This window comes from Ochotona princeps, chromosome 13 (genome assembly GCF_030435755.1).
Source record: "Ochotona princeps isolate mOchPri1 chromosome 13, mOchPri1.hap1, whole genome shotgun sequence".
Taxonomy (NCBI): Eukaryota; Metazoa; Chordata; class Mammalia; order Lagomorpha; family Ochotonidae; genus Ochotona; species Ochotona princeps.
The window spans coordinates 34607857-34623966 of NC_080844.1; the positions used below are offsets into that span (position 1 = coordinate 34607857).

Below are 16110 nucleotides of genomic sequence, written 5' to 3' on the forward strand. Positions count from 1 at the left end.
TGGTTTTAATCCCGGTGGCTCCACTTCCCATCCAGCTCCCTGCTTGGGAAAGCAGTCGAGGACGGCCCAATGCATTGGGACCCTGCACCCGCGTGGGAGACCCGGAAGAGGTTCCAGGTTCCCGGCTTCGGATCGGCGCGCCTCGGCCCGTTGCGGCTCACTTGGGGAGTGAATCATAGGACGGAAGATCTTCCTCTCTGTCTCTCCTCCTCTCTGTATATCTGACTTTGTAATAAAAAATAAAATCTTAAAAAAAAAAAAAGAATAGTTAGTCTGGAAATCCATACTGCCAAACCGCTTCCTAAAATCACTGTCATCTAATGGGGTCCTTCCCATTAGACCCTGTACAAAGTTGGCTTGCTTGGAAGCTTCTGGACTACAATTCCCGGCAGGCAATGCGGCCCCGGGCCTATCCGGAGTTAAGACAGAATTGCATCCAATGGCTTCCTTGACAGCCTACGACTCCCGAAATGCACAGCGGCTGTTGCTACCTTGGAGACATGGACATCCAAGTTATTGCTGGGATCTGTAGTCGCATAGCTTTAGGGGTTCGCCTCCTCTTACGGCGTCCGAGGGTGGGCTCAAGGCGAAAAGGAATAAAAAAAGCAGGAAATGTAGCGATGAGTCAAACATGTCCCTCACGCCCGCCCGTACCCGGCCCCGTCCCCGAGAGCGCGAGGGCGGAAGCGGCGAAGGCCGGCGCGGCCGGAAGTTCAGATCAGCTGATGGGGGAGGCGGCGCCGCAGCCGCCCAGAGGCCCCGGCCGCCGAGCGCTCGGTCCGGGCCCCGAGAGTCGGAGCCTGGCCGCGACTCGCCTTCGCACCTCGCTGTGGGGCGAGGCTCGGTCCCGTCTCCGTCGCAGGCCCGAGATCCTCGGCCGGCACGGCCGCCCTGAGCGCCCCGCCCGCCCGCGGCCCCGGTTCGCCGCCCCTCAGGCCCCGGGCTTCCCCTCAGTCCCCGGCCGGCGGCCCAGGCCCCGGCTCCGCGGGCGGGGACCCGGCCCCGGGCGGTGCGGGCCCCATGGAGCTCATGTTCGCCGAGTGGGAGGACGGCGAGCGCTTCTCCTTCGAGGATTCGGACCGCTTTGAAGAGGATTCGCTCTGTTCCTTCATCTCCGAGGCCGAGAGCCTCTGCCAGAACTGGCGGGGATGGCGCAAACAGTCCGCGGGGCCCAATTCTCCCACGGGCGGCGGGGGCGGCGGCGGCGGGGGCGGCGCCCGCATGCGAGGTGAGGAAGGGCGGTGGGGTGCGGGAGAGCGGGGTGCGGGCGGACCCTGGCTCGGGAGCTGTCCCGCACTGGGGAGCTGTCCCCAAGCCCAGCGTGGACTTCAGGCCTCGCTTTTCCTGCGTGGGTGCGTGGGAGGAGGGGAGGAAGGGTCGTGGATGCGAGAGAGAGTAAACCTTTTGTTCGCCCAGGCGAAGGAGTTGGGAGAATGCCTTGGCAGAGTTGGTGAACTGCTACACCTTGTTCAGCCTGCAGCAAACCAGAAAGTAGACCAAGACAAGACTGGCAGGGTGCAGGCTGGGGAGTGACCCTTGGAGACGTGTCACTCCTACTGCGAGGTGCTGACCTAGGGGTGTCCCAGTTGCACCAGCAAGGGGTCCCAGCGAGCTCAGCGGGATGGTTGTCCTGTGCAAGGACAAGTTGCATAGATTCCCATCGCAAGCTTTGTCCCTGGCCGTACCCCACCTGTGTCTTAAGCCAGCCCAGGAATTTATGGCTTTCAGCCTTCGAGTTCCACGCCCTTGGCTCCTGGGAAAGTGCGGGGGAGCTGTCTCCGGGGCTGACCCCCCCTTTTTTTAACTCCTGTGGGTTTGTGCGTTTCTTTTCATCGTAGGGGGTTCTTTGAGTGATCAGCGATTGTGGAATTTCACTTTATTCGTTTATTTCAATTATACTTTATTCCAAGTTGAGAATGATGATGAGAAAAACCCCCAAACGGCTGGGGACCGTGTGGCTTTGGGCCTGCCAACCCGTTTCTGGGCTGGGCCCTCCCCACGGGAAAGTGGGCTGGCTGCAGCAATTGAGGGGTTCAGTTGGTGTGAGTGCAGAGGGATGCTCTGCAGAGATTTCTGGTGGTGGTCCTTTGGAACGGAGAGAAATTTCTTTCAGGGGTCAGCTGTTAGGGGTGTCCACCATGGTGGTCAGCTGAGAGAACACTCCCCCACCCACACCCACAGGTGGTAGGCAGTTGTCACTATGGGTGGACCCCAACTGGCCTCCCTGCTTATTTGCATGTGTGGGTAGCTTTGGGGTTTAGCTCTTGCCCTCTTAGGGGAAGTGGCTGAAGACACATTTGTGTCCTTATGGTGGGTTAAAATCTGGGAAAACTTGTCACTTGCACTCCATTCGTGGCTCACTCCCTGGCTACTTTCAGTTACTTATAAAACAGAGGAGTTCACTTTTTTTTTTGTTTTTTCCTTTCCGGAGAAGGGGTTCTTCCCAGTTGATTCTCTGATTTCTCTTTTAATGTGACTGGCAATTTGGTAAGGTCCAGAGGACATGTTCTGATTAAAGCAGTGTGGAAGCCTGCCTTCTTGGTTGATAACTCCATGTTACTGCTGGGATCACAGGAGCAGAAGCCAAGAGCCCCGGGGTAACCACATCCCCACAAAGGCTTCTGGTGGGGGATGGCAGAAAGTAATCCTTCTGAACTCCTAGTGGGCTCTGTCTCTTTCCAGAGGTTCTGGAGTGCCTTAGAGAAAAGGGGAGAATTAAAACACGTGCACACAGGGGGAGCGGCATTAGCAATGACATCGGAATTGGAAGGGCTTGCTGGCTGTGGGTAATCTGATACTGAGCCACGTGAGCGCCATTCCGTGCTGGCCTCTCTCCACACACCTGTCTGGAATCTCCTGGCATGTGCCTGGGATCGCGTGTTGTAGAGCTGAGGTAGCTGACTTGCTGGCTGGCTGGGCATTCCCTGTTCACTTCCCCCAGGAGGAGGCTACAGCAGGGCTTCTAGGCTTTTCCTGAAGGTCTCAGTGTAAGTGAAGGGGGGCCCGGGATGTGGCACTGGGATGATGCCAAGCAGTGATGACCTCTCTGTTTCCTCTTCTCTTCTCTACTCGCTAACCTTCACTTCCAAAGATGGGCTTGTGATCCCACTGGTGGAGCTCTCGGCAAAGCAGGTGGCATTTCACATCCCTTTTGAGGTGGTGGAGAAGGTGTACCCCCCGGTGCCTGAGCAGCTGCAGCTGCGAATCGCTTTTTGGAGCTTCCCTGAGAATGAAGAGGACATTCGGTGAGGCAGGACAGATACAAGTTCTCACTGACTGCAGGGCTTACCCAGGGCCCCTGGAGTTGGGCAGGGAGAGGCGAGGGGGAGGAGGAGAGGAGTGCCTAGGGCACGGAGGCTGGGGGTAGGGCTGGTGAAGGTTTCTTGCTGGGTTGAGCCCACGTCCTTCACCCTCAGGCTGTACTCATGCCTGGCCAATGGCAGCGCAGATGAGTTTCAGCGAGGGGACCAGCTGTTCCGCATGAGGGCCGTGAAGGACCCGTTGCAGATAGGTAAGGCTGCGGCATGCCCTGTGCGGCAAGAGGCTGAAGCAGCTTGTCTGCATGACTGCCAGGCGGGGCTGAAGAGCAGAGGTGGAGTCATGGCTGCTGTAGTTGACCATGTCTGTATTTTTCCCCAGGGTTCCACCTGAGCGCTACGGTGGTACCACCCCAGATGGTGCCCCCCAAAGGGGCCTACAACGTGGCCGTGATGTTTGACCGCTGCCGGGTCACTTCCTGTAGCTGCACCTGTGGGGCTGGGGCCAAATGGTGCACCCACGTCGTGGCACTCTGTCTCTTCCGCATCCACAACGTGAGGCCCTCCCAGTTTGTCCTGGCCCCGCCCTCCTCTCCACCCCCCCCTTCTCTGCTGCATGCCCGGCCACAATGTGAGCCCCTTCGCCTCCCCAGCTGCGCCTCTCTGCCCCAGCATCAGCCCCAGCATGAGCAAACCTTCACTTAGGCTGTGCCCTGTGTGTCTGTGCAGGCTTCTGCGGTGTGCCTGCGTGCCCCAGTCTCGGAGTCCTTGTCGCGGCTTCAGAGGGACCAGCTGCAGAAGTTTGCACAGTACCTCATCAGTGAGCTTCCACAGCAGGTGAGGGAGGCGGGGACCATACCCCACCGGCAGCTCCAGGCCCGGCTCATGCGACTTCCCCCATCCTGTGTGCTCTGCCTGATCCCTCTTCCTCCCTCAGATCCTCCCCACGGCCCAGCGTCTCCTGGATGAGCTCCTTTCTTCTCAGTCGACTGCTATCAATACGGTGTGTGGAGCCCCAGGTGAGGATGGTGGGAACAGGGCAGCAGACAGCAAGCCTGCTAGGGCTGTGGTCGCTGTTGTCGGGCATGTGCAGGCCCCATCCCAGGTAACCACCGGCCCATCCGTCCTAGATCCCACAGCGGGGCCCTCAGCCTCGGACCAGAGCACTTGGTATCTGGATGAATCGACGCTTACCGACAACATCAAGAAGACCCTGCACAAGTTCTGCGGCCCCACCCCAGTGGTCTTCAGGTCAGTTGGAATTCTGCCCGCTCTGTCTGCTCTGAGGATCCCCAACAAGAGGGGCCGTGCCTTCTGGCCATTATTGCCTAGGGCCGCCACCTTTTCCTTCCAGCAGCCCAGATAGATCTTGTGGATAAATGGTTGCTACTGGTCTCAACAGAGGCCTGTCCTTAATAGGGAGAGCAGGAGTTATTTTTCTTTCTTTTCCCAGGTCAGGAGATGGAGGCAGAGAGAGACTGAGGGTGTTTTTCGTGGACATCTCTTTTCCCCTGTACTCGGGATTCTGGGTGCAAGCCCTGTTGCAGTTTTTTTGTCTTTCTTTCTTCTTCTTTTCTTTTTAAAGATTTATTTATTTTTTTAAATTGCAAAGTCAGTTATATAGAAAGCAGGAGAGACAGGAATATCTTCCGTCCGATGATTCACTCCCCAAGTGACCACAACAGCCGGGGCTGTGCCGATCTGAAGCCAGGAGCCAGGGACTTCTTTTGGGTCTCCCATGCGGGTGCAGGGTCTCAAGGCTTTAGGCTGTTCTTGACTGCTTTCCCAGGCCACAAGCAGGGAGTTGAATTGCAAGCGGGGCTGCCGGGATTAGAACTGTTGTCCAAATGGGATCCTGGTGCGTTCAAGGCGAGGACTTTAGCCGCTAGGCCACGGCGCTGGGTCCTCTTCTTTTTTTTTTTTTCAGATTTATTTTTATTGTAAAGACAGATTTACAGAGAGAAGGAGAGACAGAATTTCCACCCACTTGTTCACTCCCCAAGTGGCTGCAAAGGCCGGAGCTGAGTTTATCTGGAGCCAGGAGCTTCTTCCAGATCTCTACGCAGATGCAGGATCCCAAGGCTCTGGGCTATCCACTGCTGCTTTCCCAGGCCACAAGTAGGGAGCTGGATGGGAAGTGGGGTGGCCGGGACATGAACTGGTGCACATATGGGATCCAGGCAGATGCAAGGTGAGAACTTTAGCTACTTGGCTACTGCACCAGGTCCCCTGTTGCAGTTTGACCTGCTTCACTCAGCCCCATCTCTGACTCACCACTTTCTACTCTTCTAGGTTTGTTTTTTAGATTTATTTTTTTGGAAAGAGTTATAGAGAGGGAGAGGGAGAATCTCTCTTTTTTTTTTAAAGATTTATTTATTTTTATTACGAAGTCAGATATACAGAGAGGAGAGACAGAGAGGAAGATCTTCCATCCGATGATTCACCCCCCCCAAGTGAGCGCAATGGGCCTGTGCTGCGCCGATCCACAGCCGGGAACTTGGAATCTCTTCCAGGTCTCCCATGCAGGTGCAGGGTCCCAAATCTTTGGGCCGTCCTCGACTGCTTTCCCAGGCCACAAGCAGGGAGCTGGTTGGAAAGTGGAGCTGCTGGGATTAGAACTGGTGCCCATATGGGATCCTGGGGTGTTCAAGGCGAGGACTTTAGCCTCTAGGCCACGGCGCCGGGCCCGAGAGGCAGAATCTTGCGCCCTGTGATTCACTCCCCAAATGGCAGCAGTGGCCAGGGTGGGACCAGGCAGAAGCCAGGAGCCTAGAGCATCTTCCAGGTCTCTATGTGGGTGCAGGGACCCAAGTACTTGGCCATTCTCCACTGCTTCCCAGACATGTTAACAGGGAGCTGGATCAGAAGTGCAGCAGTCAGGACTTTAACCGTTGCCCATATGGGATGTTGGCATTGCAGGTGGAGGCTTAATCTTCTACACCATGGCACCACCCCTGTCCTGTTTTCTTAGTGATGTGAACTCCATGTATCTGTCTTCCACGGAGCCTCCGGCTGCTGCTGAGTGGGCATGCCTGCTGCGCCCTCTGAGGGGCCGCGAACCAGAGGGTGTCTGGAACCTGCTCAGCATTGTGCGGGAGATGTTCAAGCGGAGGGATAGCAATGCGGCCCCCTTGTTGGAGATTCTCACTGACCAGTGCCTCACCTATGAACAGGTTGGCCCCTGGGCACCTGCCCTCCTCCTCTCTGCTGGGGCTGCTGGGGAGGGTTGCCACACCTCACAGTCCTTTTGTCTCCAGATCACAGGGTGGTGGTACAGTGTGCGCACCTCAGCCTCACACAGCAGTGCCAGCGGGCACACTGGTCGTAGCAATGGGCAGTCAGAGGTGGCGGCTCATGCGTGTGCCAGCATGTGTGATGAAATGGTCACACTGTGGAGGCTGGCTGTGCTGGACCCTGCGCTCAGTCCCCAGCGGTGAGTGTCCCTTGCCACAGCCATTCCAGCACTGACCGAGCCTTTGTGCTCCACGATCCACCATGGCTCTGGCCCAAGCAGATGGGGAGTGCAGAGAAACAGGTTTTCTGGTGACACGGGACCCCTTTTCTGACAGGATTTCAGAGAGGCTTCCTTTTCTGCATGGCACCTAGTTTCCCAGGTTCTTGTGGGTTGCTGTGACACTCAGGGGACAGGCTCAAGAAGTGCTTCCCTGTGTCCCTGTGGCTCTCTGAGGCACCCACACACTCCTTCCCCTTCTCAGTGTGGACTGCTCCCCTCACAGCAACCCCTCCTGTGTCCCCGCAGCCGCCGGGAGCTGTGTGCGCAGTTGCGCCAGTGGCAGCTGAAGGTGATTGAAAATGTGAAGCGGGGACAGCACAAGAAGACCCTGGAGAGACTCTTCCCTGGCTTCCGGCCAGCTGTAGAGGCCTGCTACTTCAACTGGGAAGAGGCCTACCCACTGCCTGGAGTCACCTACAGTGGCACCGACCGGAAGCTGGCACTTTGCTGGGCCCGGGCCCTGCCCCCTCGGCCGGGAGCCTCCTGTTTCGGGGGCCTGGAAGAGTCCAGGGAGCGGGCTCCACAGCTTCCTGCAGAACCAGCTGTTCGGCCCAAAGAACCTGGGGCCAAACGCAAGGGATTGGGAGAGGGGCTTCCTTCATCGCAACGGGGTCCCCGTCGCCTCTCTGCAGAAGGGAGCGAGAAGGCCATGCATAAAATGGGTGCAGGGGGCGGAAAAGCCAAGGCCCTGGGCGGGGTTGGCTGTGGGGGCAAGGGCTCGGCAGGCGGCGTGAGTAAGCGACGGCTGAGCAGTGAGGACAGCTCCCTGGAGCCAGATCTGGCCGAGATGAGCCTGGACGACAACAGCCTGGCCTTGGGTGCCGAAGCCAGCACCTTTGGTGGGTTTCCTGAGAGCCCGCCACCCTGCCACCCGCCTGGTGGTGCCTTCCTGCCCGAGTCCCCAGATACTTATGAAGAAGATGGGGGCGTATACTTCTCCGAGGGGCCTGAGCCTCCTACAGCCTCTGCTGGTCCCCCTGGCCTAGGGCCTGGGGAGGCCTGTATTCGGGATGAACTCCGCTCCACAGATGACAGTGGCAATGGGCTCCCCAAAACCAAAGAGGCAGCCCTGGCAGTTGGAGAGGAAGATGACGACTACCAAGCGTATTACCTGAATGCCCAGGATGGGGCTGGAGGCGAGGAGGAGAAGGCCGAGGGCGGAGCTGGGGAAGAGCACGACCTGTTTGCTGGCCTGAAGCCGCTGGAGCAGGAGAGCCGCATGGAGGTGAGTGGACGCTGGGCCCGGGGGCAGAGGGCTGGAGGGGCCCCCCGGCAGTACGCAGGAGTGTGGGGACGCTTGGTGTGAATGTTGAAGTGCCACCGCAGGTTCCTGCTTGGCTTCCTCACCTGCAGTGTGCTGCATCCATACTGACCAGGTTCCGCTGCTGCTGAAGATGCTGAGTGGTATCCCAGAGCCACGAGTGTGCAGTGTGTATCCCTGGTGTGACCTGTGGTGCCCTGCCAAGTCTGTATCTACTTCTCCAGCCTCACCTAGCTGCTGTGTGCCCACGGTCCAATCAGCTGAGCCTGTGCCATTCCCTGCCCCAGTCCATACTTCTGTGCCCATGAGCCTTTCTGCACTTCCCTGTCCTAACATGGTCAGTCCATCCCCTCTTTGGGTCTCAGACATCCTTGCAGGTTACTTCCTCTAGGAAGTCCTCCTTTGTGCTGTTTCTTTGCCCCAAATCCGAGTGAGGAATCCTGCCTAGCAGCTGATATCACATGGGCTTATGTGTTTGTGTCACAGCATCCCACATTCAGCAAGTGCTCAAGGAATGTTTGCTGTAGCGTGTGTGTGATGTTCTGCCCCGGAAGTTGGGGCTTCAACCTGCCTGGCCCCATGTTCCCTCTCCAGGTGTTATTTGCCTGTGCTGAGGCCCTGCATGCGCACGGCTACAGCACTGAGGCCTCCCGTCTCACTGTGGAGCTTGCCCAGGACCTGCTCGCTAATCCACCCGACCTCAAGGTAGAGCCGCCCCCTGCCAAGGTGAGAGCGACCCCCTTGCTCTTATTGACACCCAGTTACCTGTACCCTGTTCCCATGACTCACCCAACTAAGAGCCGCCACCTCCTTCAGCCGAAGAGCTAGGCTCATCCGCTGCTTGTGCTTCCCTCGCCAGGGCAAGAAGAACAAGGTGTCCACTAGCCGTCAGACCTGGGTGGCTACCAACACCCTGACCAAGGCAGCCTTCCTACTGACAGTGCTCAGTGAGCGCCCGGAGCACCACAACCTGGCCTTCCGGGTTGGCATGTTTGCCTTGGAGTTGCAGCGGCCACCTGCTTCCACCAAGGCCCTGGAGGTGAGTGGTTTTGTGCACGCCTGCCTGGCCCCTCCATCTCTGTGGAGGCCTGGAGGTTTGAGCCCACTTGTACACACAGGTGAAGCTGTCATACCAGGAGTCCGAGGTGGTTGCACTGCTCAAGAAGATCCCTCTGGGGCCCAATGAGATGAGTACCATGCGGTGCCGGGCAGAAGAGCTTCGAGAGGGCACACTCTGTGACTACCGGCCCGTGCTGCCCCTCATGTTGGCCACCTTCATCTTTGATGTTCTCTGTGCTCCAGGTAGGGCACCTACCCTCCTAGTAAGTGAAACGGGGCACAGGTAGACTTCTCAAAGGAAAGCCCGAGTCCCAGGGTCTGCATCAGCTTTAGGACCCGTCTGGCCTGGCTAGGTTTGGGGTGATGGAGTCTTAGGTTCCTTTGCCTTCTTTCCCATGATACTTCTGATTTGCCCCAACTTTGGTCCAGTGGTTTCTCCCACGGGTTCCCGACCCCCAAGTCGCAACTGGAGCAATGAGATGCCTGGAGATGAGGAACTGGGATTTGAAGCAGCAGTTGCTGCCTTGGGTAAGTCTGTCAGTGTCCTGAGTTACATCTATGAGCTAAGCCTGGAAGCATGAGGACTAGGCATTTCCCCCACGGGACTGTATATCAGTGGGAAAGTCAGACTAGTATGTGTGAGCCATTTGATGCCCCTGAGACAGCCAGAAATTCAGGTCAATGGAAGCTATGGGAGTTGGCTATTTTTTTTTTTTTTTTTTAAATTTATTTTATTTTTATTACAAGGTCAGATATACTGAGAGGAGGAGAGATAGAGAGGAAGTGGAGCTGCCGGGATTAGAACCAGCAGCCATATGGGATCAAGGCGAGGACCTTAGCCACTAGGCCACGCTGCCGAGCCCGGCTATTTTTTTTTTTTTTTAATTGTTTTGGGTGTTAGCTATTGTAAGGCAACAAGGTAGATCTAAAGAAAAGCTGAACTGTTAGCAGGGTTCAGGATGTGTGTTCAGAGATGAGTGAATTCTGAATTGGGGAACATCATAGTTACACACGTAGCTGCAGCAGAGTCCCCATGAGATGATGTCCCTCAGGAATAGGTGTGTGCTGGGAGGGCAGAGTGGGCCGGGTTGTGAAGGTCTCATAAAAGCAGCCCAGAGCTTAGGCTGGGAATAGCAGCTGGTGGGAACCTCCTCTGGGTGTTGTCGATTAGACCAGGGGAACCCTCATCTCCCACGCCAGAGACCCAGGAGCCCTGTGCTGGCTTTTGCTGTCTCAGCACTTATGGCTGCTCATTCCTCACAAGGCCTACCTTTCTGCAGGCATGAAGACAACAGTGAGCGAGGCAGAACACCCGCTCCTGTGTGAAGGCACGCGTCGGGAGAAGGGTGAGCTGGCTTTAACACTAATGATCACTTACAAGGATGACCAGGCCAAGCTCAAGAAGGTAAGGGACAGAGGGCCTGGGCTTACGACAGAAGAACTTCACCTTCTCTCTCAGGGAGGGTCCCGTATAATGAAAAAGTGCTATTCTGCCCACAGGAGGCAAACAGGAAATCTTGGGAACATTACATCAAAAATAATAGCCTGGGGTGGGTTTTGTGGGGTGGTAGTTGTGCTATTAGGGATACCTCATCCCAACCTGAGTCCTTTTAACAGTACTTCCAGTCCCGCTTCCTGCCAGCGAGAGTCCTGGGAGGCAGAAGATGGTTACTGGAGTACTGTGCCTGCCACTTCGGTGGGAGACCTGGATAGCCAGCCATGGCTATTGCTGGCATCTGGGACAAGAATCAGCACATGGCAGATCCCTCTCCGTCTGTCCCTTCATCTCTGTCATTTGAAATGAACTGGAAAAACAAAACAACCAAGAGACCATTGGTTCCTCTAGGAGTGTTCAGGTGTGGGGTGGAGGACAGGCAGAGGCATAAAGTTACTCATTTAATATTATTTTTAATACTCATTGAACGTCAGCATAATCAGCCCTATGGTGTTACAGAGAATCCAAGGATAGGTGAAGTGGGTGTTTAGCCCATGGCAGCAACAGGGGAAGCTTCCTAAGGAGGTAGCATCAGGCTGTTCTGAGGAGAAAGGGGGTGGGGTCACTGAAGTCTGGGGGCTAAGCCCATCCTGTCACAACTCCAGATTTTAGACAAACACAGTGAGAAAAGCGCTGTTCTGTCCTCCAGATCTTAGACAAACTTTTGGACCGAGAGAGCCAGACCCATAAGCCACAGACGCTGAGTTCATTCTACTCATCTAGCCGCCCGGCCGCAGCCAGCCAGAGGTCTCCATCAAAGCATGGGGGCCCGTCTGGCCCAGGGGCCCTGCCTTCCCTGGCCTCAGACTCTGCAGCACCTGCTCAGCCAGGCAGTGTGGCAGGAGCTGGGCCAGGCCCCACTGAGGGCTTTCCGGAGAAGAATGTGCCTGGTGAGGTGTGGGCACTGGGCAGGGGAAGGAATGGTGGAGAGCCATGTGCACTGCCTTTCCTGGGCTCATCTCGGTGTCCTCTCCCCTGCCCTCAGAAAGCTCCCCGCACTCTCCCTGTGAAGCTCTTCCATCAGACGCAGCTCTGACCCCAAGGCCAGAGGGGAAGGTCCCTAGCCGTCTGGCCCTTGGCAGTCGTGGTGGCTACAATGGACGGGGCTGGGGCTCCCCAGGACGGCCCAAGAAGAAGCACACAGGTAGGACAGCCTGTGGGATGGCATGACGGGACAGATATTCCTGAGGATTAGAACCTGTTCCTGGGACTTGTGACTTCTGAGACTAACTTGTCTTGGGGGGATTAGGTATGGCCAGCATTGACAGCAGCGCCCCTGAAACAACATCGGATAGCTCTCCCACCTTAAGCCGGAGACCACTTCGAGGGGGCTGGGCTCCTACCTCCTGGGGGCGAGGACAAGACAGTGACAGCATTAGCAGCTCTTCCTCGGACTCCCTGGGCTCCTCATCCTCCAGTGGAAGTCGCCGGGCCAGTGCCAGTGGAGGGGCCCGGGCCAAGACAGTTGACGTTGGCAGGTCAGTGGGGAGAAACACCTGTGTGCCCGGACCCAACCCACCCTGAGCTACATCCCTAGTATAACTGAGCCACTGCCCCTCACCAATGTCCTCATTTACCCTGGTCTGTGACAACCTACCTGAACACCCATTTCAAGGAAACCCCACCCCCATCCTTACTCTACCGCCCCTTCAGGTACAAGGGCCGCCGCCCCGAGAGTCATGCTCCCCATGTACCCAATCAGCCATCAGAGGCAGCTGCGCACTTCTACTTTGAGCTGGCAAAGACGGTGTTGATCAAGGCCGGGGGCAACAGCAGCACTTCCATTTTCACACATCCATCTTCCTCAGGGGGCCACCAGGGCCCCCATCGCAACTTGCACCTCTGCGCCTTCGAGATTGGGCTCTATGCCCTTGGCCTGCACAACTTTGTTTCTCCCAACTGGCTCTCACGTACTTATTCTTCCCACGTTTCCTGGATTACAGGTAAATCCAGTGTCCTGACTTGCATGTGGGAGGGGATGAATTGGAGCACAGAGCTTTATCTTTGGGCAGTTCTATCTGGTAGAAGAGACAGCATTTCCGTGCCCCCTTGGGGTCCATGTCAACCCCACTCTACTTTCTCCGTTCCTGAAGGCCAGGCAATGGAGATCGGCAGCGCGGCCTTGACTATCCTGGTAGAGTGCTGGGATGGACATCTGACACCTCCTGAAGTGGCATCACTGGCTGATAGGGCATCACGGGCACGAGACTCCAACATGGTGAGGGCAGCAGCTGAGCTGGCCCTAAGCTGTCTGCCTCATGCCCATGCACTAAACCCCAACGAGATCCAGCGGGCACTGGTGCAGTGCAAGGAGCAGGTATTTACATACAGCCTGGGTGGGAACTTGTTCTGGTGTCTGCGTGAGGTTGGGTGTGGAGCAAGCTGATGGTGCAGCTTCGGTTTCCCTTGTCCTGGAATTTACACATTACCCAGTTTGTCCTGTCAGGTGACATTTAACACGTGACAGTTTGAGTATCCCTTATGCTTGGGCCAGAAGTGTTTTTAGCATTTTAGATTTTGTATACTTGCAAATATATAAGCAGATACCTTGGGGCTGGGACCCAAGTCTAAACTTCAAATTCGTTTGTTTCATATACATATTAACCATTTATAGCTTGAAGACAATTTTGTAGACTAGTTTTTAATAATTTTATGCATGAAACAAGCTTTTATGGTATGGAATTTTCACTTGTAGCATCATGTCAGTGCTTCAAAAAAGCTTGAGAGTTTGCAGCATTTCAGAAATTTGGATTAGGGATGCTTAGCCTGTCATTACACTTTCATATCCACCATCTCCTGTTCCTAGCAACTATCCCTGTTTTATAGGTAAGGAGGTAAAGGATTATACTTTAGGGACTGAGAGGATCACTTAGGAAGGGGAGTTTAAGGCAGGCTCCAGGGATGAAGCGACTTAGATGGGAGGGTGTGGTTAGGTTAGTGGGAATTGGGAATGTGACCTGGGTGTGCCTCCCTCTGGTCTGTAGTTACAATTTGTTCATGAGGTCAGACACCCTGGGAAGTGGCCAACTCTGAGGGGTGACAGTGGAATGTTATCTGAGACACTGCCTGCTAACACCGTGTGCCCCTCCCTTCTAGGATACCTTGATGTTGGAGAAGGCCTGCATGGCAGTGGAAGAGGCGGCTAAGGGTGGGGGCGTGTACCCCGAAGTGTTGTTTGAGGTTGCTCACCAGTGGTTCTGGCTATATGAGCAAACAGCAGGTGGCTCATCCACAGCCCGTGAAGGGGCAACAAGCTGTAGTGCCAGTGGGATCAGGGTAGCTGGGGAGGCTGGGCGGGGGCTGCCCGAGGGCAGGGGGGGCCCAGGGACTGAACCAGTTACAGTGGCAGCAGCGGCAGTGACAGCAGCAGCCACAGTAGTGCCAGTCATCTCCGTGGGGTCCAGTTTATATCCAGGTCCAGGTCTGGGGCATGGTCACTCCCCTGGCCTGCACCCCTACACTGCTCTACAGCCCCACTTGCCCTGCAGCCCTCAGTACCTCACACACCCAGCTCACCCTGCCCATCCCTTGCCTCATATGCCCCGGCCTGCTGTCTTCCCTGTGCCCGGCTCTGCATACCCACAGGTGAGACCAGTGTCCTGCTGAAGGGGGGTGGGGAGGGAGTGTGGGAGTTCATGGGGGCTTAGGGGAGAGGGTCCTGGGAAGGTGATAGGGCTGTCTTAGGGTGGGAGTCTGGGGGACCCAGCTCAACTAAAAAATGCAGGGGCACCTATTTGTGGGGTGAAGGACAGCTACAACCTAGTCACTTGGTGTGTCCTCCTTATCTCCAGGGTGTGCATCCTGCATTCCTGGGGGCTCAGTACCCTTACTCGGTGACGCCTCCCTCACTTGCTGCCACTGCTGTGTCTTTCCCCGTCCCTTCCATGGCCCCCATCACAGTACATCCCTACCACACCGAGCCGGGGCTGCCACTGCCCACCAGTGTGGCTTGTGAGTTGTGGGGGCAGGGAGCAGGTGAATGAAGGGGAGGGACACTGGGGGGACGTGGAAGGAATCTTGTCATTTTGTCCATTCCTGCCTGGGCTTTGAGTCACTCACGTGCCACTCATTATCTCCCCGTTAGTGAGTAGTGTCCATCCAGCACCAACATTTCCAGCCATCCAGGGTGCCTCGCTGCCCGCCCTGCCCACGCAGCCCAGCCCTCTGGTGAGCGGGGGCTTCCCACCGCCCGAGGAAGAAACTCACAGTCAGCCCGTCAGTCCGCACAGCCTGCACCACCTGCACGCTGCCTACCGCGTCGGTGAGAGGGGTTCTGGGGGTCCCTTTCCCTTTTAGCTGTACCTGTGCCACAGGTGCTTCAGAAACCCCTCCCACTAGTTCTCACTGACTGACGGCCTGGGGTAGAGGGAGAAGAGAAAGCCAAGTGCGGATCCTTTATCTCCCAGGAATGCTGGCACTGGAGATGCTGGGTCGCCGGGCACACAATGATCATCCCAACAACTTCTCCCGCTCCCCCCCATACACTGATGATGTCAAATGGTTGCTGGGGCTGGCAGCAAAGCTGGGTAACACCTCCCCTCCCCAGGACCATAGTCCTCCCATCCGCTCCCTGCCCTCCACCTTCCTATCCCAGACCTCCTTCCTAGCTCTTGCTCAGAGTTGAGGCCTTGGTCGGGTATGTGTGCGTGCGCGGGGGGCGGAGGGAGGCTCTCAGCCAGGCCAGCGCTGAGATGCAGAAGTTGGGTCCCTAGGGCACAGGCGGCCACCCCCGTCTCATGCCCCTTCCCCATGCCTCCCAGGAGTGAACTACGTGCACCAGTTCTGTGTGGGGGCAGCCAAGGGGGTGCTGAGCCCGTTTGTGCTGCAGGAGATCGTCATGGAGACGCTGCAGCGGCTGAGTCCCGCTCACGCCCACAACCATCTGCGTGCCCCGGCCTTCCACCAGCTGGTGCAGCGCTGCCAGCAGGCTTACATGCAGGTGATGGAGCAGGAAATTTGGAGGGAAGCTCTCCCGGGAGTCTTGGGGCAGCATGCAGCCTGTGGAGGGGTGACGGTGCCATGCACTAAGGTCCCCCCCACTCATGGTCCTGCAGTACATCCACCACCGCTTAATCCACCTGACTCCTGCCGACTACGACGACTTTGTGAACGCGATTCGCAGTGCCCGCAGCGCCTTCTGCCTGACGCCCATGGGCATGATGCAGTTCAACGACATCCTGCAGAATCTCAAGCGCAGCAAGCAGACCAAGGAGCTGTGGCAGCGAGTCTCCCTCGAGATGACCACCTTCTCCCCCTGAGTCCAGGGACACAGGCCTGTGGCTACAGGGGCCTCTCACATGGGAGGAGTGAGTCTCGGCTGGACACATCATCCCCACTTGGTGCCCAGACTGGCAGCTGCTCTTGGGCTGTAGCTTGGGGCCAAGACGTCTCAGACCCTAGAAGCCCAGTCCTGGGAGAGACAGCCCTGTCTGGGAGGGGGCGCTGGGTGGCCTCTGGTATTTATTTGGCATTTATAAATATATAAACTTTTTTACTCTAGGCTGCTTTGGTTTTTCCGTCTTCC

At 56.7% G+C, this 16110-nt stretch overlaps 1 protein-coding gene across 4 annotated transcripts; it reads left to right on the forward strand.

Annotated features, from left to right (window-relative positions):
• Positions 1–397: 397 nt before the first annotated feature.
• Positions 398–16085, forward strand: ZSWIM8 (zinc finger SWIM-type containing 8). Of its 4 annotated transcripts, none has more exons than XM_058672042.1 (26): positions 398–1228; positions 3092–3245; positions 3417–3511; positions 3640–3812; positions 3987–4094; positions 4195–4276; positions 4388–4508; positions 6229–6430; positions 6515–6690; positions 7018–7996; positions 8627–8758; positions 8892–9071; positions 9151–9334; positions 9521–9619; positions 10372–10496; positions 11236–11476; positions 11572–11730; positions 11836–12064; positions 12240–12529; positions 12680–12903; positions 13683–14171; positions 14378–14561; positions 14671–14847; positions 14993–15112; positions 15415–15525; positions 15641–16085. In XM_058672042.1, exons 1-26 carry the CDS (start codon positions 1021–1023, stop codon positions 16069–16071), a joined length of 5673 nt encoding a protein of 1890 aa, XP_058528025.1. In that variant the 5' UTR covers positions 398–1020; the 3' UTR covers positions 16072–16085. The 4 variants fall into 4 exon arrangements, with proteins under 4 accessions (XP_058528025.1, XP_004583541.2, XP_004583542.2 ...); XM_004583484.4 differs by having other exon boundaries at positions 403–1228; positions 14378–14537; XM_004583485.3 differs by having other exon boundaries at positions 404–1228; positions 15347–15525.
• The last annotated feature ends 25 nt before the right edge of the window (positions 16086–16110 follow it).

Bases quoted from the DNA above. Each gene is read 5' to 3' on its own strand.
- ZSWIM8 (XM_058672042.1), top strand. From the start codon at position 1,021: ATGGAGCTCATGTTCGCCGAGTGGGAGGACGGCGAGCGCTTCTCCTTC. The intron at 3,813-3,986 runs GTGAGGCCCTCC...GTGTCTGTGCAG, and splicing joins GTCTCTTCCGCATCCACAAC to GCTTCTGCGGTGTGCCTGCG. The intron at 12,530-12,679 runs GTAAATCCAGTG...CCGTTCCTGAAG, and splicing joins CCACGTTTCCTGGATTACAG to GCCAGGCAATGGAGATCGGC.